Source organism: Pelophylax lessonae (genome assembly GCF_965119305.1).
Source record: "Pelophylax lessonae genome assembly, chromosome: 1".
In the NCBI taxonomy this organism is placed as follows: domain Eukaryota; kingdom Metazoa; phylum Chordata; class Amphibia; order Anura; family Ranidae; genus Pelophylax; species Pelophylax lessonae.
The window spans coordinates 96,454,682-96,479,095 of record NC_138768.1 but is presented as its reverse complement, the minus strand read 5'-3'; the positions used below and the strand labels follow the sequence as shown (position 1 = coordinate 96,479,095).

General features: G+C 41.2%; 1 protein-coding gene across 1 annotated transcript in view; it reads right to left on the bottom strand.

The window, feature by feature from the left end:
* The window catches only part of ITGA1 (integrin subunit alpha 1), a 229,476-nt gene that overhangs the window by 144,457 nt on the left and 60,605 nt on the right, over window positions 1-24,414 (bottom strand). Inside the window, exons 2-6 of the mRNA XM_082258819.1 lie at window positions 14,453-14,573; window positions 10,841-10,947; window positions 10,581-10,669; window positions 7,668-7,782; window positions 4,096-4,223 (exon numbers count right to left, since the gene is read on the bottom strand). Coding sequence (XP_082114945.1) covers window positions 4,096-4,223; window positions 7,668-7,782; window positions 10,581-10,669; window positions 10,841-10,947; window positions 14,453-14,573 — 560 coding nt within the window. The remainder of the gene's footprint in view (window positions 1-4,095; window positions 4,224-7,667; window positions 7,783-10,580; window positions 10,670-10,840; window positions 10,948-14,452; window positions 14,574-24,414) is intronic.

Here is a 24,414-nt window from a genome sequence, read left to right as displayed (position 1 = left end):
GGGAGGCATCCCCTCCCACTCACTGGGATAACGGCCGAGCGGCTGCTGAGCCGCATCGGCTGTTATCTCCTGAAAGCTGACCCTGGCTCTAAAACCTGTACTGGGTTGATGCCTGCAGCTGCAGGCATCATCCTGGTACAACCACTTCTGCAAGCCGATGTGCAGGTACGTTGGTTTGTGGGAAGTAGTTAACGCTGGCCACAGATAGACTGAAATAAACTAGGTATTTGTTTATACTGCTGATCGGTGTATTCTGATAGAGGAGTCCCGCTGTCAGAATAAAATAGCGCAGCAAGGAGGATTTCACTATACTGGAGCTGAAGTGTTTAAGCACTTCAGCTCCAGAATTTTTTACCCTCCTAATGCCCGGGCCATTTTCTGCGATTCGGCGCTGCGTTACTTTAACTAAAAATTGAGACTCAGTACCCAAATACAATTGATGTCCTTTTTTTCCCCACAAATAGAGCTTTCTTTTGGTTTTTGATCACCTCTGCGGTTTTTTGATTTTGCGCTATAAACAAAAAAAGAGCGACAATTCTAAAAAAAAAAAAAAACAATATTTTTCACATTCTGCTATATAACATTCCTAATAAAATAATTTAAAAAAATCAAATTTTTTTTATCAGTTTAGGCCAATTTGTATTCTGTTACATATTTTTGGTAAAAAAAATCCCAAAAATCGTATTTTAATTGGTTTGCGCAAAAGTTATAGCATATACAAACTACGGGATAGATTTTTGGACCTTTTTCTTTTGTTTGTTTTTATTAGTAATGGCGGCGATCAGCGATTTTTAGCGGGACTTCGACATAGCGGTGGACAGATCGGACCCCTAACTGACATTTTTGACACTTTTTGGGGACCAGTGACAATACAGTAATTAGTGCTAAAAAATATGCACTGCTACTGTATAAATGACACTGGCAGGGAAGAGGTTAATACTGGGGGTGATCAAAGGGTTAAATGTATGCCTATTTGTGCTTACCAACTGGGGGGGGGGGGGGGGACTCTGTGACAAGCACTGAGAGATCCAGGTTTAAGCTTAGCTGAAACACATGATCTCTGCCTGTGTGACAGAAGAGCTGCCTGCTTTCTGTCAGTTTCTGTGAAGATTGCGGGAGGCCGGCAGCGATTGTGCCTGCTCCGCCCACGGTCTGGCTCTCACTGTGTCTAATCACAGCAGGATTGTGGCCCTGGCATGCTGCGCCGCCGAAACCATGTGCACATAATCACGTAGATCTACGTGATTATGTGCAGCTGAGCCGCCCTGCCACAGCAAATCTGCATGGGGCGGACTGCAAGGGGTTAAAGTAGAACTATGGGCAAAACTTTTTTTTTTCATTTTGGATAGTAAGGGAAGGTTATACTCCTGTGAGCTTTTTTTTGCTATCTGTGTCCCTTTGCGGAGATTTCCTTTCACTTTCTGTCCCATAGCCAAACAGGAAGTAAGAGGAAATCCCTGCAAATTAAGGGATTTTCCTTGGGGACCCCATGTCATCGGAACTAGTGTCCCCATTGGAAGATTTCCCCACTTATTATACTAAACAAACTTATAAATACAACACTTGTTTTTTGCCCCCATTTTTCATTAGCTGAAAACCGGGATTCACCCATGAAGAGAGCACCTCTCCAAAGTGCCAGATGCCATTTATGTGAGCATTTTCCCACTCAAGTCAGTTACGACAATGAACTGCAGTCAGGTGGAGACCCCCATGAGGACGATGAGCATGCAGATGAGCTTCCCTGAGATGGTTTCTGACAGTTTGTGCAGAAATTCTTTGGTTATGCAAACCGATTGTTGCAGCAGCTGTCCGGGTGGCCGGTCTCAGACTATCTTGGAGGTGAAGATGCTGGATGTGGAGGTCCTGGGCTGCTCTGGTTACACGTGGTCTGCAGTTGTGAGGCTGGTTGGATGTACTGCCAAATTCTCTGAACTGCCTTTGGAGACTGCTTATGGTAGGGAAATGAACATTCAATTCATGGGCAACAGCTCTGGTGGACATTCCTGCAGTCAGCATGCCAATTGCACGCTCCCTCAAAACTTGCTGTGGCATTGTGCTGTGTGATAAAACTGCACATTTTAGAGTGGCCTTGTATTGTGGCCAGCCTAAGGCACACCTGTGCAATAATCATGCTGTCTAATCAGCATCTTGATATGCCACACCTGTGAGGTAGATGGATTATCTCGGCAAAGGAGAAGTGCTCACTAACACAGATTTAGCCAGATTTGTGAACAATATTTCAGAGAAATAGGCCTTTTGTGTACATAGAAAAAGTCTTAGATCTTTGAGTTCAGCTCATCAAAAATGGGGGCAAAAACAAAAGTGTTGCATTTATCATTTTATTCAGTATACTTTTCTAGGGACAACCCAAAATTTGGGATTTTGTTTTACTTTCACTTTCAATGACAATGGTAAACAGGACAAATAGAGAGGGGGAATGTCCCTAATGGGGCCACAGATAGGAATAAAAACTGACAGGGGTTCTACTCCTTCTCCACTGTATCCAAAACAAAAAAGAAAGTTTTGCCTTTCGTTATACTTTAACCACTTGCCGACCGCCGCACGACTTTTTACGTCGGCAGTCAGCCCCTCACAGGCAGAGCGACGTAGGGCTACATCGCTAGCCTGTGAGGGTCTAGGGAGTGAGCGCACGCTGCCGGAGGCGCGCTCCCGCTCCCGCGTAGTCACGAACCCCCCCGATGTCCACCAGTCACTCGCGATCGTCCGTTAGAGCGGGAGAAAGGCAGGCGGCTAATGTAAACAAGCCGCCTGTCATTCTCCCCTGTGTATGAATGGTGATCATACGGTTCTACTATGTAGGACCGTTGATCACTGTTCATACACCTCAAGCCAAAGCCAATCACAGTTAGAATCACGCCCCTAGGGACACACATAACCCCTCCCTCTCAAAAAAAAAGTTAACCCCATCACTGCCAGTGTAATTTTACAGTAACAGTGCATATGTATAGCACTGATTACTGCAGTAATGTCACTGGTACCCCCAAAAGTGTCAAAAATGTCAGTCAAGGGTCCGATCTGTCCGCTGCAATGTCGCAGTACCGCAAAAAAATCACAGATCGCCGCCATTACGCGTTAAAAAAAAACAACAAAAATTATAAAAATCATTCCCTTAGTTAGTAAACGCAATAACTTTTGCGCAAACCAATCAAAATACGCTTTTTGCGATTTTTTTTACCAAACATATGTAGCAGAAAACAAATTGGCCTAAAATGTTAAAAAATTTTGATTTTTAAATTTTTTTTTGGGGAATTTCATATAAAAAAATTTGAAAAATATTGTTATTTTTGCAAAATTGACGCTCTTTTTTTGTTTATAGCGCAAAAAGTAAAAATCGCACAGGTGATCAAATACCACCAAAAGAAAGCTCTGTTTGTGGGAAAAAAAAGGATGTCAAATTCGTTTTGGGTACGACCGCGCAATTGTCCATTAAAGTCACGCAGTGCCGAATCGCAAAATAGGCCCTGGTCAGGAAGGGGGTAAAATCTTCCGGGGCTTAAGTGGTTAAGGGTCCTTTCACATGGGCATTCCGCATGTCCGTTTTTCATCCATCTGTTTGTGGATGAAAAATGGACATAATGTATGTCTATGGGCTAGCGGACGTTAGCGGATGACGCTCCGCTGACATCCATTTTGCATCCGTTCCGTTAAGCTCAGTTTTTTGCAACGCAAGAGAACCCTATTTTTCTTCTGTTTTAAAAACAGAACGGACGCAAAAACGGATGTCAGCGGATGTCATCCGCTAATGTCCGCTAGCCCAAAGACATACATTATGTCAGTTTTTCATCCGCTAACGGATGGGATGAAAAATGGACATACGGAATGGACCCTACAAAAGTGACATCCTTGTCCATTTAAAAAAAAAAAAAGTGACTGAACGAAAAAAAAAAAAATGGAGCTGACCGTGTAAAAGGACCCTGAGGTTTAGAAAAAAGTCAGGTAACCATTTGTTTAATGGCGGTTGTCACTGTGTAATGTTTTCTAAACATCTTGGACAATTATCAAACATGCCAAGCTTTTCTCAATCATAATGCATATCTAACATATTTTTATACCCATATAATAAAGCATATTTACTTGAGTTTGTGTAGGAGAAATATCCATTCCGCTTAACAATTTTATTAAAAAGGTATTCACACTGTGCCAAGGAAAAACACTATTAGAGCCATCGAGAACTATCACCAGATCCAGCTGGGTGGTACATTCTGTAAAGAAATTTACAGTAGGTTACATCACATTTAGAACATAGGGGAATATTACAGACAAAGTCCATTCAATTTTTTTTAGGTAGATGCCAGTAGATTGTATCACCCTCCAGCTTGCTATCTCATAGAAATTCCAGTTAACAAATCTCTTAACTTGAGTTCCCAGCTTCACCCACGTGCTACATGCAGTTTATAAAGCAAGCAAAATCCTTTCTTGTATTAAGAGAGACTTTGACTCCAGAGAGAGAGATATCATTTTGCCCCATGTACAAATCATTAGTAAGACCTCATCTGGAATGTGCAGTTCAGGTTTTGGCATCGGTTCACAAAAAGGATATTGGGGAACTGGAGAAAGTGCTGAGAAGGGCAACCAAACTGATAATAGGCATGGAGGAGCTCAGCTATGTGGAAAGATTAGAGGAACTGAATTTATTCTCTCTTAACCACTTAAGCCCCGGAAGATTTTACCCCCTTCCTGACCAGGGTTTTTTTATGCGTTTTTTTACTGCGTGACTTTAACGGACAATTGCGCGGTCGTGCGACGCTGTACCTAAACAAATTTCACGTCCTTTTTTTTCCCACAAACAGAGCTTTCTTTTGGTGGTATTTGATCACCTGTGCGATTTTTTGATCATGCGCTATAAACAAAAAAAGAGCGTAAATTTTGCAAAACTAACAATATTTTTCACTTTTTTTTATATGAAATTCCCCCCCCCCCAAAAAATGTAAAAATCAAAATGTTTTAACATTTTCGGCCAATTTGTTTTATGGTACATATGTTTGGTAAAAAAAAATCGCAAAAAGCGTATTTTGATTGGTTTGCGCAAAAGTTATCGCGTTTACTAACAAAGGGAAAGATTTTTGTCATTTTTGGTGGGTTTTTTTCAACGAGTAATGGCGGCGATCTGCGATTTTTTTTGCGGGACTACGACATTGCGGCAGACAGATCGGACCCTTGACTGACATTTTTGACACTTTTGGGGGTACCAGTGACATTACTGCAGTAATCAGTGCTATACATATGCACTGTTACTGTAAAAATGACACTGGCAGGGAAGGGGTTAACTGTATTGGAGAGGGAGGGGTTAAGTGTGTCCTAGGGACGTGTTTCTAACTGTGATGGGACATGTCTCCTATTGTAAAAACAGAGATCAACGGTTCTACATAGTAGAACCGTCTGATCTCCATTTTTACACAGGGGAGAATGACAGGCGGCTTGTTTACATAAGCCGCCCGCCTTTCTCCCGCTCTACCGACGATCGTAGTGTGACCGGAGGACATTGGATCCGCCGGTCACACGCGCGGACTCCTCTTTGAACGAGCCGGGGCGGGCGCGCGCCTCAGCGGGCACGCGCTCGCCCGCTATTGGCTCAAAAGCCGGTCACAGGCTAGCGACGTAGATCTACGTCACTCTGCCTGGCCGGGGCTGACTGCCGCAGTAAATATACTGTGCGCAGTCGGCAAGCAGTTAAAAAGAGGAGATTAAGGGGTGATATGATCAACATGTATAAATACATAAGGAGTCCATATAGTGAACTTGGCATAGAATTATTAATTTTAAGTACATGACAAAGGGTAAGGGAGCACTCTTTGTGTCTGTAGGAAAAAGACTAATGCCCCGTACACACGTGCAGATTATCTGCAGACTTTTGTCAGCAGACTTACCTTTTCTATGTAGTGCAAGGGCCTGCCGGATTGCATACAAATTGAAAGTGTTTAGGTTTGACCTCATATTATATGGTTTTGGTAAGTCTGCAGACAAAAGTCTGCAGATAATCTGCACGTGTGTATGGGGCATTAAAGTGGATGTAAACCTGATTCATGAAGATTGACCTGGGCACATATATCTGTAGTGTTTACGTATCTCTCTCCAAAGCCCTCCAAAGGCTGCAACTTTCTGTTGCTCTGTTCCTCTGTTATCAGCATGATAACATCTGACAAGTTCTCCAACACAGGAGATAAAAGCAGCTGGAAATTTGTGTCAATGTGGGTGCATAGAGATAGATAAGCAGAGAGCTGGTCTATTCACATACAGCTCTGCATGTTTCTTCATTCCTCTACCTATGTGGAGGGGGGGGGGTGTGCCTTTCCTCCAATCAGCTGTCACACAGTGTATACCAAGACTCCACACCCAATGCTGGAACAGGAAGAAAAAATTCTAACACAATCTTCACTTTTTAAACAGTGTAGGAAGCTGAAGGCAGCAGATATACAAATAAAATGTATGTAGGAGGATTTGTTTAATCTCTGTGTATCATCTAAAGGCTGTTCACTTCACTGGGTATATGTGATCCACTTTAACATCCACAGGTGGAAAGGCTTCTTTACAGTAAGAGCTGTAAAAATGTGGAATAGACTCCCTTAAGAACTGGTCAGCTCAGTAGATTGTTTTTAAAAGGGCTAGATGCATATCCAAATGCACAATAAATAACTGGATATTAACATGTTTAGGTAATAACACCAGCGAATGTCAATCCAGGGAATATCTGATTGCTTTCTGTGGGACCAGGAAAAAAATTATTTTTCCCCAGCTGAAGCAAATTGCTTTATTGTTTTTCTTTTGCCTTTACATGGGTTAGCTGTGGTTATAGGACTCTGTTTATTACTAGATGAGGGCTCATTTTGCTGGATATTTCATTCCTTTTCCGTTTTGGGTAATGCAGCGAATGGATTGAGCTTTCCATGCTTAGCTCTACAATAGCTGCAGGGAGGCAGATCCAGAAACCCTGGCTGTGCATTCCTGCAGCTATTGGAAAGCTAAGTCTGGAAGGGAAAATGTTTTACCTTTTGAAGTACGCATAAAACAAATGCCACATGTAGATTATTCAACCCCCGTCTTAACATGGCACTAAATTATCAGACTCCCACAAAACAATAGGAGTGTCACCATTTTTACAAAGTATTTGAAACACACAACATTTTAAAAAGTATATAAAAATATACCTTTTCTCAAGCATGCTAACACAGTGGTACCCTTGTCTGCTGTAACAAATACAGCCTTCCTTTCTCAAACATATTCAGCTTGAGCTGCACCACTGGTACTTTTATGCTAACAGCTAAGCCAACCTTTCCATGCTTGACCTCCCTCTCTGGTTGTTAACATAATTATGACAGAAAGGGAAGAAAGGTCCTTGATGTGTGGGGGCTGTTACTGATGACTTGGCTTTACCTTTTCTATGATATACAAGAGCCAAGATATTGGCACCCAGTGGGAAAATAAATGGATTTCTGAGAGCAAATTGGAGCAGAAGATTTGTCTATGAATATGCACCGGTGTATTTTAACTGACTAGTCCATACCTGACAGCAGTTTCTGTAAACGTTGGCAAAGGAAAAGGTTTGCTTTAAAAAAAACATACCCTTAAGGCAATTAAGGTCTAGATAGGAAGATAGTTCTCCCAAATCACAAAAAAATAATAATTTGTATGCAGTGAGTGTACTGTACCTTGAACTCCAGGAGCAATAGAGTTTAAAACTTGAAATTTAGAACTGACATTTGAACAAATTCCAGTCGTGTAGTGCAGGCTTCCACATCTGTATGCATAGAGGGGTCCACATGCCTTTGAGAACAGAGAAAATGGCTTACTATTTCATAAATATTATCCATAGCTTCTAAGTGTATACAATTAATAAAGTACAAAGTCCAAACTTTTTTTTTTTTTGGATACAGTAGGGAATGGTTAACACTCTTAGGCTTTTATGTGCCATCTATGACCCATTGGGAATTTTCCTTCACTTCCAGTCCTGTAAACACAACAGGAAATGAGGGGAAATATCTCCAGAGTGAGAGAAATCCCCTCTAAAGTAGGGATGGACCAAACAACCCCCTGTTTGGTTTGCAGCAGAACTCCAGATCAGGGAAAAAGTTCTGCCCCCAAACTGTGAACTCCACTGAAGTCTATGGGAGCCAAACATGAGAAATCAAAAGTCCCCATTTTGAAGGCTTATATGCAAGCAAATGGCCATTAAAGGGGTATGAGGGTCCTGCCCTGGGGGACATGTATCAATGCAAACATTTTTAAAAAATATATATATATTTAAAGGAGCAGTAATTTTAATGATGCCTAAAGTGAAACAATAAAAATGAAAAATTCCTTTAAATATAGTGCCTGGGAGGTCCCCTTAGTCTGCCTGCAAATTGGCACATCTGTAGCATGTATAGAACCTGCTGCAGCAAAAACTAAATTTCTAAAAAAAAAAAAAAAAGTAAGTCAAATTACATTTAAATTGAAATTATATAACCTATTGAAGGTGCCAATCCAACAAAAGTAACCACCAACTGCTGCTGCATAAAATGTGAATCACATTAAACTTGATACAAAAAATAGTAAGACGCTGTAAGGGTAGTAATAATTATGTGATATATATATATATGTGTGTATAATATAATATAATCTAACTCAACAGTGATATTAAAACCGTGTGACAAAAATACAAAACCGTGTGACAAAAATACTACAGGCATGCAAATAAAACTGTGATACTAAATGTGATAACAGTCTATATAACGATAACAATAATTAGTGCTCTTCACTCTTCACTGCAACCATATAAAAAATCAATAATATAGCAATTAAGATCTATATCTAGGTTTAACCCTCCTGGACTCAGTGTATTTAAATGGTGAACCAATTGGGTTTCGTTTTGCGATATTTGCTTTCGCACGTCACTTCCTCTCCAGTGTTTATACACTCTATCAATTCCGCAAAACCATAGGGATGAGGGATACTTATTGTGCACAAGTCTATAGTGATTGGAAATACTATGTGACCTATAACCCTTTATAATGTTACTAATGTGTTCCCCAATCTGTGTGGCCGGTCGGTTGATCAGAGTAAGGGGAGAGACGGATTCAGCGTGTTCGCATGTGGGATGCATTACTACACTATTTGAGCTGGCGCTGGTTCAGGCACCATTTCTGTAAGCTGCAAACCCCTAATTTTTTTTTTGTAGGAGATATGTTTTAATAAACAGGGTTGCACTATTACTCTATTCTTTGCCATTGTGTTTATGATATATGTCATTGGAGAATAGACTGGGCATTGGGGTGGATGGTGCTATTTTAAGAAAGATCTTTGGACAACTTGGAGGATCCCATCCCGAATAAGGCTTTGTGGTCCTTTGGACCTGGGGAGTTTGGTGAGCACATTTATTTGTCATTTCACGTGGTGGAGCACAACATGGATATGAAGAATTTCATGCAATATTGGTTGCGGCCACTGAATGAAGAGCACTATTTATTGTTACCATTATATGGACTGTCGTTATGTTTAATATCACAGTCTTATTTGCAAGTCTGTAATAGTTGTGTCCATTACATCTGGATTTGACTATTTAGAATCTATTTTTGTCACACAGTTTTAATATCACTGTTGAGGTGCATTATATTATATTCTACACATATATATTTTTATCACATAATTATTACCACCCTTACAGTGCCTTACTTTACATTTAAATTGACTGGCAGTTGCAATTGCCGACACCCGGTTATTTAAAAAAAATAAAGAAACAAATGGTGTTTGGCCCCCCAGTCTATACCAGGCTCTTCACGTCTGGTCTGACGTCACTTCCTGGTTTCCGTGGAACACGTGCGGCTGCGGCGTTCACTGAACTAACCTTCTCTGCAAGCGGTATTGTTCCTTATTTATGCTTCAGATATTTATCACATTGTAAGTAGTTTTTTTTTAATGAGGGAATACATATTATTCAAAAATGGGCTTAACTATGTGGATCTTTAAATTTTTTGGAGCTGCCTAGGGCCAATATATGTTCAGGGGCCATTATTACAGACAGCTGCAATCGACATCACTGAGAGGATCTATTGTCTCATTTGCTCTGACTAACCATTCCTAAAGGGTTATAACAGGGAGTCAACCTGGAGGAGTTCCTTTCAGTGACAAGCTTCCTTTGGCCCCAAAGGGGTTTATCATTTCTGGTAAATGGGGTCCCAGAAGGGGATTGAGACACCTGGCACCAGCTATCACTTTAGAGCACTTCAGTACTTTTGTTGTAGAATCACCAGCACTTTTTTCAATATATTGCACTATATTTTTGGACTTTTTAGAACCATCAGCACTTTATTTAAATATTGCACGAAATTGTTTATTCTTGCACTATTTTGCACATTATAATTGGACTTTTTTTAGTCTTGCACTTTTATTATGAATTTTAAGCATTTGTGCACAATTTAATTATTTTATTTGCAAGCGCTGTGTTTTTTGTTAGTTATTTTGTCTGAGTTTTTTACTTGGTGATCAGCAGCTGCATCACATATTCACATATTTATTTGGTATTGTATTTACCTAGCGTGGGTTTTTAAACTTTTAGTATTATACTAATCCACCACTAGTCTTACCATAAATCCACCTTTAGGATTCGTGACTAAAGTTGATCCCATGGTCATGTTGTCTTTCACCTCCGTAACATTGGCAATGCTAGTATATTCTAAAATAGAGTGAAAGGGTACATTTTTCATATAATACATAGAGAGAAGAGTCATGCTTCAAGCATGAACTTAATTTAAAGAATAAAAACATATGTAACCTAAATGCACGCTAGTTACTAATTGCTAGAGAGACATTTTTCCAATATGGAAACAACACTTGTTTATCTTACTTGGCAAGTCAATCTTCATGCATTTTGATTGACCATTTGCTGGACATTTATACACATCTCCTGTCTTGCGAGCTGGTTGTCCCTCCAGGGGTGAACCAATGAGCACCCTGAAAGTCAAAGCATTGTCAGTATAGAAAAACAGATTTCTTTATCACACCGAAAGGTTGAGAAAAATTTGCATGGCTATCAGTCCAGTGAAACAGCACATACATGTGTTCTGTGCAAATAAACTAGCATTCCCTCATTAGTTTTAGAGATTTTTTTTGCGAGATAAAAAACCTTTTGTGTGCAGCAGAACCCCCTCAGCCCCCCTAATACTTACCTGAGGTCCATCTAGATCCATCGATGTCTCGGCTGCCCTGGACTCCCCACCTCATTGGCTGAGACAGTAGAACAGCACCATTGGCTCCCACTGCTGTCAATCAAAGTCAGTCAACCAGTGAGGGGAGAAAGGGGACTGGGGGGCGGTCCGTGGCTCTGTGTCTGAATGGACACGGAGCTGTGGCTCGGCTTGGATGCCCCCATAGCAAGCTGCTTACTGTGGGGGCACTCAACAGGAGGGAGGGGGCCAGGAGCGCCGAAGAAGAATCTGGGCTGCTCTGTGCAAAACCACTGCACAGAGCAGGAAAGTATAACATGTCTGGTATTTTTAACTAAAAATAAAAACTAGACTTTAGTAACACTTTCACTATCAGGACTGGATGATCAAAAATACAAACTTCTTGGGCAAATAAAACAGCTCCCACATATACTGTATGTATGTTATCTGAGTATTTAGTGGTTTGCCTGGAGTTCAATAGAGAATAATGGGGGCTTCTCTCGAAAATGCTAGTTGCCAGAATGGCATGCTATTTCTCTGGCTTCATAACAGTCTGTGTCGCTGATCTGGAATAGGTGTCCAGATCATGAAAGTAACAGGAAATTCAAAAATTCTTATTTGTTATGGCCAATGACTCAAAGCCCTTAAAGTGTATGCAAACCCAAAATCTATTTTTGTCATTGTGTCTCACTGAATTCAAATTTTCTAAACAAATATTCATATTCTCTTTTTTTGTAAATCTTTTGCAAAGTTTCTTCCCTGTAGATCTTGCCAGTAAGAGCAAATCCTGGTGGAGGCTGATATAGAAAATCAACTTGTTTGAAATGATCAGAAGCCTCCTTTTGTGTGTGCTCCTTCAGTTGGCCATAGGGGCTGCCTGCCTGTCAGGTCTGTGCATGCTTCCTGGAGATACTAAAGGCAGTCAAATGGTCTACTGAAGGTGAACACATGGCAGGCTGATAATACTGCTGCTCACTGGAAGGCAGTAGCATAACATTGTATTCCTGCAAAAGGGAGTGCTGTTACTGGCAAGATGCTTTGCAACGGATTCACAAAAATCATTTGCTGAAGAAAGCTGCATACAATAAGACTTTGATTCCAAACATAATGAAAAATAGATTTTCAAAAATGAGATGTCATTTAAAATAAAAGATTCATAGGGGACATTTGTAGGCTTGGTTTAAAAGATTTACCCAAAAGGAAAGGTTGGCTAAATGACTGCCTTCCAACATTTGTTGGACAAAGTCATGGTGCCCTCCATCTCTTGTTCTTAAATGTGAAGGCTGATTTTGTTGTGATGGCAGAAAGGGATGGATAAAACCTTGGAAGAATCACTACTACCTGCACCCAAAGAATAATTATGACTAAACTGATTTTTGATGTGAGTTTAGCATTTTTGCTTGTTTTTTCCTTGTTTTTATGACAATAAACAATAGATGGAATTGAAGGTGCAGCCCCCAAATCTGTCCGTATATTAACTGTTCAAGGACCGCCCGCCGCAGTTATACTGCGGCAGGCAGCCCCTCCTGCGCAAACCGATGTAGGTATACGTCAGCCGTGTGCCTGCAGCTAGTAAGGGAGGGCGCGCCGCCAGCGGTGCACTCCCGCCCCCACTTGGCAGCGGGGCCTCGGATGCACGGGGCAGGTGGCTCCGATTGCCGCCTGACATCCGCGATCTCTCCCCGCTGAGAGAGAAGGACGGTCAGCTGTTGTAAACACAGCTGACCATTCTTCTCCCTGGAATGATCACAAAGTGCCTGTGACCCTTATTTGTAGGATTACAGGTCTCTGTGATCATTTCACAAGCCCCACCCACCCACAGTTAGAATCACTCCCCTAGGCTCACATTTAACCCCTTGATCACCCACAGTGTATACCCCTTCCCTGCCAGTGTCATAATTACAGTAACAGTGCATATTTTTAGCACTGATTACTGTAGTAATGTGCCTGGTCCCCACAAAAAAGTCAAAAATGTCAGTTAGGGGTCCAATCTGTCCACCGCAATGTCGCAGTCCCGTTAAAAAAATCGCAGATCGCCGTCATTACTAGTAAAAAAAAAAAACAATAAAAATGTCATAAATCTCTCCCATAGTTAGTAGACGCGATAACTTTTGCGCAAACCAATCAAAATACGCTTATTGCGATTTTTTTTACAAAAAATATGAAGCAGAAAACAAATTGGCCTAAAATGTTAAATTTGGATTTTTAAATTTTTATATTGGAAATGTTATGTAGCAGAAAGTGAAAAATCTTGTTTTTTTTTTTTCAGAATTGTCGCTCTTTTTTTGCTTATAGCGCAAAAAATAAAATTCACACAGGTGATCAAATACCACCAAAAGAAAGCTCTATTTATGAGAAAAAAAGGACATCAATTTTATTTGGGTACAGCGTCGCGCGACCGCGCAATTGTCCATTAAAGTAACGCAGTGCTGAATCGCAAAAAATGGCTTGGTCATTAAGGGGGCGAATCCTGCCGGTCCAGAAGTGGTTAATTAATCCAATGGTTGGTAAACTACCAATGGAGAAAAACGGTTACAGCAAAGCATAGTTATTGCATGCCCAATTTTTCAGTTTTTTATTTGTTAACAAAGTTTGAAATATCCAATAAATTCCGTTCCACTTTATGATTGTGTCCCACTTGTTGTTGATTCTTCACAAAAAATTACAGTTTTATATCTTTATGTTTGAAGCCTGAAATATGGCAAAAGGTCGCAAAGTTTAAGGGGGCCAAATACTTTCGCAAGGCACTGTATGACTGTCTCATAAAACATGCATATCATCAAAAACTATACACTACAGCAAGGGTCTCCAGACTTTTCAGTACAAAGGACATTTTAAACATTTTTGTGGTCTGAAAAAAAAAAATCCCATCAGAGTCCTTCTTCCATCAGGATTACTATCAGGGACCCCATCACAGTCCCCATCAGAACTCCCACCTTACAAAATGCTACCCATTAGTATCACCCCTTACAACAGGGTCCCCATCAAAGTCCCCTTTACATCATAGTCCCCATTAGAGCCCCTCATACATTAGGGTCCCCATCAGAGTCTCCCTACATCAAAATACCTCTTACATCGGTGTCCCCTGTTACATGGGGGAAGTGAGGAGGGGGGAGTGAAGCACAGATGTAGGCAATGGGCAGTCGTTTGGAGACCCCTGCATTAAATGAAGCTTCAAATATAAAATAGATTGATAAGATAATTTTAATTTAATTGATCACATTCATCTGCCTAAAACCTTTGAAAATGCTGTAATTTCCACAAAATAAAATGACAGTGCAAGTCTACTTTACCATTTTCCATCCTCATTTTCAAATTGCTGAACAGTATATCCAAACATGTCATCCACAGAACCACTAAATGATAATCCATTCTTCACATCCACATTGAAAGATTCTCCGCTCCTAAGAATGGCTGTAATTCCAAAACACAGAACATTCCATTAACAATAAACATAATAATCTGGTAATAATCCAGGTCATCTAAATATTAGTATAGATAATTACATTTCTTCATTTGCTGTAAATCAGTTAAAAGGTTAAACCAGGCATATGCAACCTACTGCAACATACAGCATCCGTGCAAGTTAGGCATGTTTTTTCACTGCACTTGAAGGGTTGCTGCTATAGGCTATAATTTATAACTCACTAAGCTATCAATTACAAAGTCTGGCCTCCCCGTTGCCCAACCACCTGATTAATATCAATGACAACATAGGCCTGCTGGCAGAGGAGGATATGGGGGTAGTAAAGAGGCACAACTGCCTACACTCTTCCTGCTTTTGTTGGAACTGCTGCAGCATTGATGTAAAACCCCTACCGTCTGAAGGTGCAGGGTTTGAGGATAATTTGAGGTCTAAAATTGCATGCATTGGAGCTTATCTAGATTCTGAAGATGGTGGCATTGGTGTTGATCTGAAGTCTAAAGGTACATGCATATTGGCTGATCTGAGGTCTGATGGTGCATACACTGAAGCTGATCTGAGGTCTGATAGTGCATGCATTGGGACTGATTTGTGGTCTGATGGTGCATACATTGGGGCAGATCCAAGTTCTGATGCTGCATGCATTGGGACTAATAGTGAGATCTAATGGTATGTGCATTGGGCAAAATCTGAGGTCTGACAATGCTTGCATTGGGGCTGCATCTGAGATCTGATTGTGCATGCAATGGGGCGGATCTGAGGTCTGATGATACATGTATTAGGGCTGATCTGAGATCTGATGGTACATGAATAGGGGCAGATCCAAGTTCTGGTGCTCCATGCATTGGGACTGATAGTGGGGTCTGATAGTGTAGGCATTGGGGCAGATCTGAGGCCTCAAGATGCATGTATTAGTGCTGATCTGAGATCTAATGGTGCATGCATTGGGGACAGATCCAAGTTCTGATGCTGCATGCATTGGGGCTGATGTTAAATCTGAAGGTGCAGGGTTTGGTGCTGTTATAAAGTCATTGAGGAAAATCATTTATTGTTATACAACTACAGTGCACTATTGTTCATTGGCATGCCATTGTCGAAAACTGTCTTTAACCACTTCAGCTCCAGATGGTTTACCTTCCTTCATGACCAGGCCATTTTTTGGCATACGGCACTGCGTTACTTTAACTGACAATTGCGCGGTCGTGCAACGATGTACCAAAATAAATTTGATGTCTTTTAATTTCTTCATCAGTTTAGGCCAATATGTATTCTGCTACATGTTTTTGGTAAAAAAAAAAATCCCAATAAGCATGTATTATTTGGGTTGCGCCAAAGGTTTAGTGTCTACAAACTATGTAATATTTTTATGGAATATTTATTTATCTTTTTTGTTTACTAGCAATGGCAGTGATCACCAATTTATAGTGGGACTGCAACATTTTGGCAGACAAATCGGACACTAAGTGTAACTTTTTGGGGACTAGTAACACCAATACAGTGATCAGTGCTAAAAAATATGCACTGTTACTGTACTAATAACACTGGCAGGGAAGGAGTTAACAAAAGATTAAATGTGTCTCTAGGGAGTGCTTTCTAACTGTGGGGGGTGCTTGTACTGTGGGAAGACAGAGATCAGCGTTCCTGCTTAGCAGAAACACATGATCTCTGTCTTCCCTTGTCACAGAACGGCAATCTGCATTTTTTACATAGACAGACCGCCGTTCTGCCTCTTTCGGGAACGATTGGCGGGTCCTGGCGGACATCGGGTCTACAGGACCCGCTGATTGGTTCCCGCTATGTTCAATCACAGTGGGATCTGGCCCACAAACCCGGAAGTAGTAGGCGAGGTACAGGTGTGTGATTTTGCCTGTAGAAGCCACGTCCCCCACTTTGCCATGGAATTTTCCACAGCGTTTAGTGAATGTGGTGAAATTACAAATGCAAGAAATTTAAAAAAATATATATTTTGGCTTGCACATGATTGGATGATGTAAATCAGTAGAGCATCACCATATTCATTAAGCCCTGGGTCAAATTCCCTTGCAAAGTGCAACTTTCCTTACAAGGTGAACAGCTAATTTACACTTTAGTAAATCAAACAAACACACAATGTGGACTGTGAGTATAGTGCTTGACATCTTTGCTTGTATAATATCACCCCAACTTGGAGAGGAATGAAGAATTATATATTGGGATAGGGATTGAGTGCCAGCATTATTTATTTATTGTATAGGCGGTGAGTCATGGTGGTGCTGTTACTTGCTGAGAGGAAGGGAGGAAGTGCTGTCACTGAGATAGTGTGGTGTGTGGAGTGAGAGCTGCTTAGTGAGAGCTGCTGCTGACCAGACTGGACCCCCCCAGTGAGACCCCCCATTGAGACTGAGAGGCGGCGGCTGGTGACCAAGGGGGGCCAAGAAGCGGATCGCGAGAGGCAGAGGCGACAGGCGACCCGGGGATCAAGTGCTGCAGGAGTGACAGTGGAACTGGGAGACCAAGAGGTGACAGGTGGACCGGGCGGCGACAGGTAAGTGTAATTGCTTAGTAGGAGAGTGTGGGAGTGTGACAGGCAAAGGCGGCGAGAGCAGAGAAGCAGGCTGACTGAGGGGGAAGGAAGCCACTGACAAGCCCTGCAAGTGTCAGTGTCAGTTTACAGGGGCGGCTGAGCAGGAGCACAGAGACGTAAATTAGAAGTAAAGACTGTGACTGTGAAGACTGACTGCATGTATTGGGGACGCTGGCTAAGGAGGGTGTAGTGTGAGTACCTGAGTATTATGAGTATTGTATCTGAGTATTGTGAGTACATGGGTATTGTGAGTACCTGAGTATTGTGAGTACCTGAGTATTGTGAGTACCTGAGTAGTGTGAGTACCTGAGTAGTGTGAGTATCTGTGTTTCGAGTACCTGAGTGTTTTGCGAGTACCTGAGTGTTGCGACTGTGTACTGTTAAATACTGCTGAGTAACTGTGTACGACGAAGGAGTAACTGTGTGCTGAGAAATTAGAGTCAGGAAGCCAGTAAACAGCTAATCGTACAGTGTTAAATTCCCAATCCCCATTAGATGAGTGGGTACAATGCCCGGCAGGTGTGGAGATGCGACCCAGTGCACATCATGTGGCATGTATGCATTTCTCGATCAGCTGATCGAGGGCATATACAGCTGTGCAAAATGTAAGCACACTGCTTCCCTGGAAGCTCAGGTCCTGAATCTAGGGAAGCAACTGGCAACACTGAGAAGAATCTCCCTACTTAACCTTCCTAGCGGTATTCCCGAGCGTGACTCTGGGTTAGATTTTAGAGCCAAAAGCGGTAACCCCGAGCCACACACGGGGTACCGCTAGGAAGATCGCTGGATCCTGGTAGAGGTTTTACTTACCTTTTCTCCGGGATCCAGCGAAGTACGCGGGCGGTATGCGGCGGCGGAGCTTCCTCCCGATCGTCTGCGAGCCCCGGCTTCCGTCTCCGGCGACGTGACGTCTGCCGGGGGGTGGAACCGGCGGCAAATTCAAATGTAAAACACACCAAACACACTGATATCATTCAAAATAAAAAAAATCACATTACATTGCCCCCCAGTGCCCTTTCCTGCAGTTTTACTGTACTTTTTATGTAAATATATGTATATATATATATATATATATATATATATATATATATATACAGTATATATATATATATATATATATGTATATATATATATATATATATATATATATATATATATATACACACACACGTATATATATATATATATATATATATATATATATATATATATATATATATATATATATATACGTAATTCTTGTGAATGAGCAGCCCAAACCAACTGTATACATTATATATATATATATAAATATATAAAAATAATATATGTATACATAATGTATGTATATATATATATATATATATATATACTGTACATACATATATATATATATATATATATATATATATATATATATATATATATATATATATATAATAAATGTATACAGTTGGTTTGGGCTGCTCATTCACAAGAATTACATGCAAAATAATGGTACCGCTTTCAGCACCTAAAATCCAAAAGAATCATACCGCCAGGGAAGTTAAGGAGAGCTGAGAACGTACCCGGCAGGTGACGGCAGGGGCAGCACATAAGCGGATGGAGATACAAGGGTGCCGGAACTAGAGCAGAGCAGTTGGGGGACATTTAGGAAGGGTAGAGGGGAAAGAGTCAAGGAGGTTGGTCCTGGGCTGGAACATCTTAATAAATACGCCCTGTTGATGTTGGGGAAACCAGTCAGGGACCAGCATTGCTGGAGCAGAGCGACGCCTCTAGCTGCCAGGAAACTAACTTCTCCAGTGGGGGCGGGAGCGAGGCTAAGGGTAAGGAAAGACAGGTTCTGGTGGTAGGGGAATCTGCAAAAAAGACCGTAAGCATCAAACTGTTTGTTGTTTACCTGGTGCTTGGGTTCAGCACATCATGGACCTGGTGCACAGATTATTGGGTGGGGCTGGGGAGGATCCAGCTGTCATGGCACACATAGGTACCAATTACAAAATTAGAGGAAGATGGAGAGTCCTAAAAAACTATTTCAGGGACTTAGGAGCTAAATTAAGGAGTAGGATTTACAAGGTAGTATTCTCAAATACTACCTGTACCTCGAGCCACGCCAAAAAGGCAGCGGGAGATTAGGAAAGTTAACAAGCGGCTGAGGAGTTGGTGTAGAAAGAACTGGTTCAGGTTCCTGGAGAACTGGGCCAACTTCTAAGTCAGGCACTGGCTCTTTAGTAGGGATGGACTGAACCTAAATGGGGAGGGTGCAGCCGTACTGGGAGAGAAGATAGTTGAAAAGTTAGAGGGGCTTTGAAACTAGGTGATGGGGGGGAGGGTCCAGATGTAGAGCTAGCCAGCGGGGAGCAAGGTTCAGCGTGCATTATTGGGGAAATTAGCGGCAGAGTGACCAGAGGCCCAAAACCCAAGGTAGGTAGGCTGACAAATCGAAAGTGCAGCCTCATAACATCTAACAAGGATATAGTATGCAACCGGACAAAATTACAAAGTTTGTATGCCAATGCTAAAAGTCTGACTAACAAGATGGGAGAACTGGAGCTGCTAAAGTATGAGGACCATTTCTATTTTGTGGGAATTTCGGCGACTTGGTTTGACAGCTCTCATGATTGGCTGGTGACCATTCAAGAGAATTTCCTTTATTGCAGAGATAGACAGGGTAAAAAAGGAGGAGGGGTATACCTGTATATCAAGAACGATGTGCACGTAAATATGATGGACAATATCACAAATGGAGCTAGGAAGGAGGTGGAATCCCTATGGGTAGAGCTTCAAAGGGAAGGTACTATAGGGAAAGTAATATTGGACGTATGTTACAGGTAGGGATGATCGAATGGTTCGGGTCGACCATCGGTTCGACCCGAACATTGGCTGTTTGAGGTTCGGCCGAATTAGGAACTTTTTGCTGAAAAAGTTCGGAATTCGGCAACCAGAACCTACCAAGATGCAATGGGACAGGAAATGGGCTTTAAAAGCCTGTGATTGGACCAGAACCATTAGTAAAAGCCAATTGAGGGGCAGGAGAATGCTAGGAATGTGATTGGAGTGACTAGGGGGTCCACAGGCCAATCATTAGTGAATACGCCCCCCAGTATATAAGATAGCCCCTCCAAATTCCTAGCATTGTAATACAGGGACATGGAAGAGATTGGAAGAAGTTCTGTTACTTCTGCTTCAAAAGTGTAATTTAGCAATTATTAGTGTGAGGAAAGGGATATCTAGTGTAGTTAGGGTGCTTTTTTCCACTTTAGTTAGATGCAAAAATTTAATTTCTGTTGGGAAAGTGTTAAGTGCCAGGGTGACCGTAGTGTAGTGTAGGGTAAACTGACTCTGACTGCTATGGCAGGGTGACCAAACCCTTCCATGTCAGGGTGACCGCTATAGAGAAAAGATTGTTTCTCTTAGATCACTTATAGAGCAGGGATATGGCTTCTCGCCTGTCAGCCTGCTTTTATAGGGCTTTTTTGAGGACATGTTTGGAGTCAGGCTTGACATCTGAACTTGTGTATAGGGGTATATATACACACATACTTATATGTATATATATATATATATACATATATATATATAAATAATATATATGTGTGTGTACAGTAAAACTGCAGGAAAGGGCACTGGGGGGCAAACTAATGTGAATTTATTTTATTTTGCAATGTATCAGTGTGTTTGGTGTGTTTTACTTTTTGAATTTGCCGCCGGTTCCACCCCCCCTGCAAGCGTCACGTCGCAGGAGACGGAAGTCGGGGCACAGAGCATTGGGAGGAAGATCCGCCGCCGCGCACCGCCGGGATACATCGCTGAATCCCGGGGACAAGGTGAGTACCCTCTTTTACAGGATCCAACGATCTTCTTAGCGGTACCCCGAGTGTGGCTCGGAGTTACCACTTTTGGCACTGAAATTTAACCCCGAGCCACACTCGGGAATACCGCTAGGAAGGTTAATGACCAGGCCATTTTTTGCGATTCGGAAATGCATTACTTTAACGGACAATTGTACGGTCGTGCGACGCTGTACCTAAATGAAATGTATGTCCTTTTTTTCCCACAAATAGAGCTTTCTTTTGGTGGTATATATACACACCTACACATATATAGGTGTGAAAGTAGCAGAACACTATGCTTGCGCTAATTAAATAATTAACACCAATATGGCTCCGCTCCTATCACACCTATATATGTGTAAGTGTAAAAATACATATAAGTATGTGTGTATGTATACCCCTATACACAAGTTCAGATGTTTTGCCTGCCTCCAAAGACCCCCAAAAAATGCCCAAAAAAATGCCTGCGCCAAAAAAAAACGCCCAGGTGTGTTATTGCAGGCTTTTTTTTTGGGCATTTTTTTGGGGTCTTTGGAGGCAGGCATGACATCTGAACTTGTGTATAGGGGTATATATACACACATACTTATATGTATTTATACACTTACACATATATAGGTGTGATAGGAGCGGAGCCATATTGGTGTTAATTATTTAATTAGCGCAAGCATAGGGTTCTGCTACTTTCACACCTATATATGTGTAGGTGTGTATATATACCCCTATACAGAAGTTCAGATGTCATGCCTGCCTCCAAAGACCCCCAAAAAATGCCCCAAAAAAGAGCCTGCAATAACACACCTGGGCGTTTTTTTTGGCGCAGGCGTTTTTTTGGGCATTTTTTGGGGGGTCTTTGGAGGCAGGCAAAACATCTGAACTTGTGTATAGGGGTATATATACACACATACTTATATGTATTTATACACTTACACATATATAGGTGTGATAGGAGCGGAGCCATATTGGTGTTAATTATTTAATTAGCGCAAGCATAGATTTCTGCTACTATTACACCTATATATGTCTAGGTGTATATATACATATAAGTATGTGTGTATATATACCCCTATACACAAGTTCAGATGTTTTGCCTGCCTCCAAAGACCCCAAAAAATGCCCAAAAAAATGCCAGCTACAAAAACGCCCAGGTGTGTTTTTGCAGCAGGCGTTTTTTTTTTTGGGCCTTTTTTTGGGGTCTTTGGAGGCAGTCAAAACATCTGAACTTGTGTATAGGGGTATATATACACATACTTATATGTATTTTTACACTTACACATATATAGGTGTGATAGGAGCGGAGCCATAATGGTGTTAATTATTTAATTAGCGCAAGCATAGATTTCTGCTACTATCACACCTATATACGTCTAGGTGTATATATACATATAAGTATGTGTGTATATATACCCCTATACACAAGTTCAGATGTTTTGCCTGCCTCAAAAGACCCCAAAAAATGCCCAAAAAAACGCTTGCTACTAAACCAGCAAGGTGTGAAAATAGCGGAGCCATATCCCTGTTCTATATTAATTCTAATAAAAATGATCTTTTTTTTCTGGTTCTGGACATGCTACAGAGCTGAAACTTCACAGGTACCCTTTTTAGACCCCCAGACACTAAATCCAAAGTCAAAATCAAAAAATCTCATTTTTTTTTTATTTTTTTAATAATTGGCTCTCTATCAAACTTTTTTTGTGTGATTAATAGTCCCTGGGGCATGGCCCAGAACCCTAGGCACTTTTTAGGGGCATTTGTTGGGTTTTAGGGCTTCAAATGGTGTTTTTTGATTACCGAAGTTCGGGTCCCATTGATTTCAATGGGGTTCTGAAATCCGGGCCGAACTTTCGGGAAGTTTCTAGTGTTCTGGTAAAACCAAACTTTTGAAAAGTTCGATCATCCCTAGTTATATGCCCCCCAACCAGAGGGAGGAGGAGGAGGTGGACCTCCTATTACAGCTGAGAATAGCAGAAAGGATGGGAAATGTCATTGAAATGGGGGGTTTTAATTATCCACTGGGCAGAAGGAATCGCACATTCATCTAAGGCTTGCCATTTCCTAAATGTTTTGCAGGACAATTTCATAGGTCCGATGGTGAACGCACCAACAAGAAACAATGCGTTACTAGACCTACTGATTACTAACAACACAGACCTGATCACGGATGTAGAAAAACGGGTCAACTTAGGAAACAGCGATCATAGGTCAATTAGTTTCAGTATAAATCATAGAAATAGGAAACACAGGGATAATACAAGGACACTGAATTTCAAAAGAGCTGCACTTCCCTAAGCTGCACTCTTTGTTAGACGATATAAAATGGGATAGAATCCTAGAAACAAAGAACACGGAGGAAAAATGGGAATCCTTTAAGAACATACTAAATTAAGATATTGGCCAGAGCTAAAATTAACCCTCCAATGTAAAAATGCATATAAAAAACAAAAGAGAATTCCATCAAGAAATACAAAGTGGAGGGATCATTGGCTGCATTCCGGCACTACAAATAATGCAATAAGAAATGTAACAGTGCAATCAAGGTAGCTAAGATAGAACACCAAAGGCACATAGCGGAAGGGAGTAAGAAAAACCCAAAGAAATTCTTTAATCACTTGCCAACCGCTCACTGTGCTGCAGTAGCTTCCCTGGGTCCAGCGACGTAGACCTATGTCGCTGGACTCCTAGTGGTCACCGCCTCTCTTCCCCGTTCGTCGGGGAAAGTGTGAGAAGATCCGGCCGCTTGTGTAAACAAAGCAAGCGGATCTTCTCTATGACAGACAGGGAGAGATCACAGGATTCAGCATAGCTGAACCTGTGATCTCTGTCTCTGTCACAGAACCCCCTCCCCGAACACACTTTAGTAAGCATGAGGCATACATTTAACCCCTTGATCACCAAAAGTGTTAACCCCTTACCTGCCAGTGTCATTATTACAGTAACAGTGCATATTTTTAGCACTGATTACTGTAGTAATGTCACTGGTCCCCCCAAAAGTGTCAAAAAAGTCAGTTAGGGGTCCGATCTGTCCCCCGCAATGTTATTTTCCCACAAAAAAACGCAGATCGTTGCCATTACTAGTAAAAAAAAAAAAAGAAAAACAATAAAAATGACAAATCTTTCCCGTAAATAGTAAACGCGATAACTTTTGCCCAAACCAATAAAAATACGCTTATTGCAATTTTTTTTACCAAAAATATGTAGCAGAAAACAAATTGGCCTAAAGTGTTAAAAAAATGTGATTTTAAAAAAATTTTTGGGAATGTTATATATCAGAATTTGAAAAATATTGTTTTTTTTTTTTTCAAAATTGTCGCTCTTTTTTCCAAAAATTTAAAATCGCACAGGTGATCAAATACCACCAAAAGAAAGCTCTATTTGTGGGAAAAAAAGGACGTACATTTCATTTAGGTACAGTGTCGCACGACCGTACAATTGTCCGTTAAAGTAATGCATTGCCGA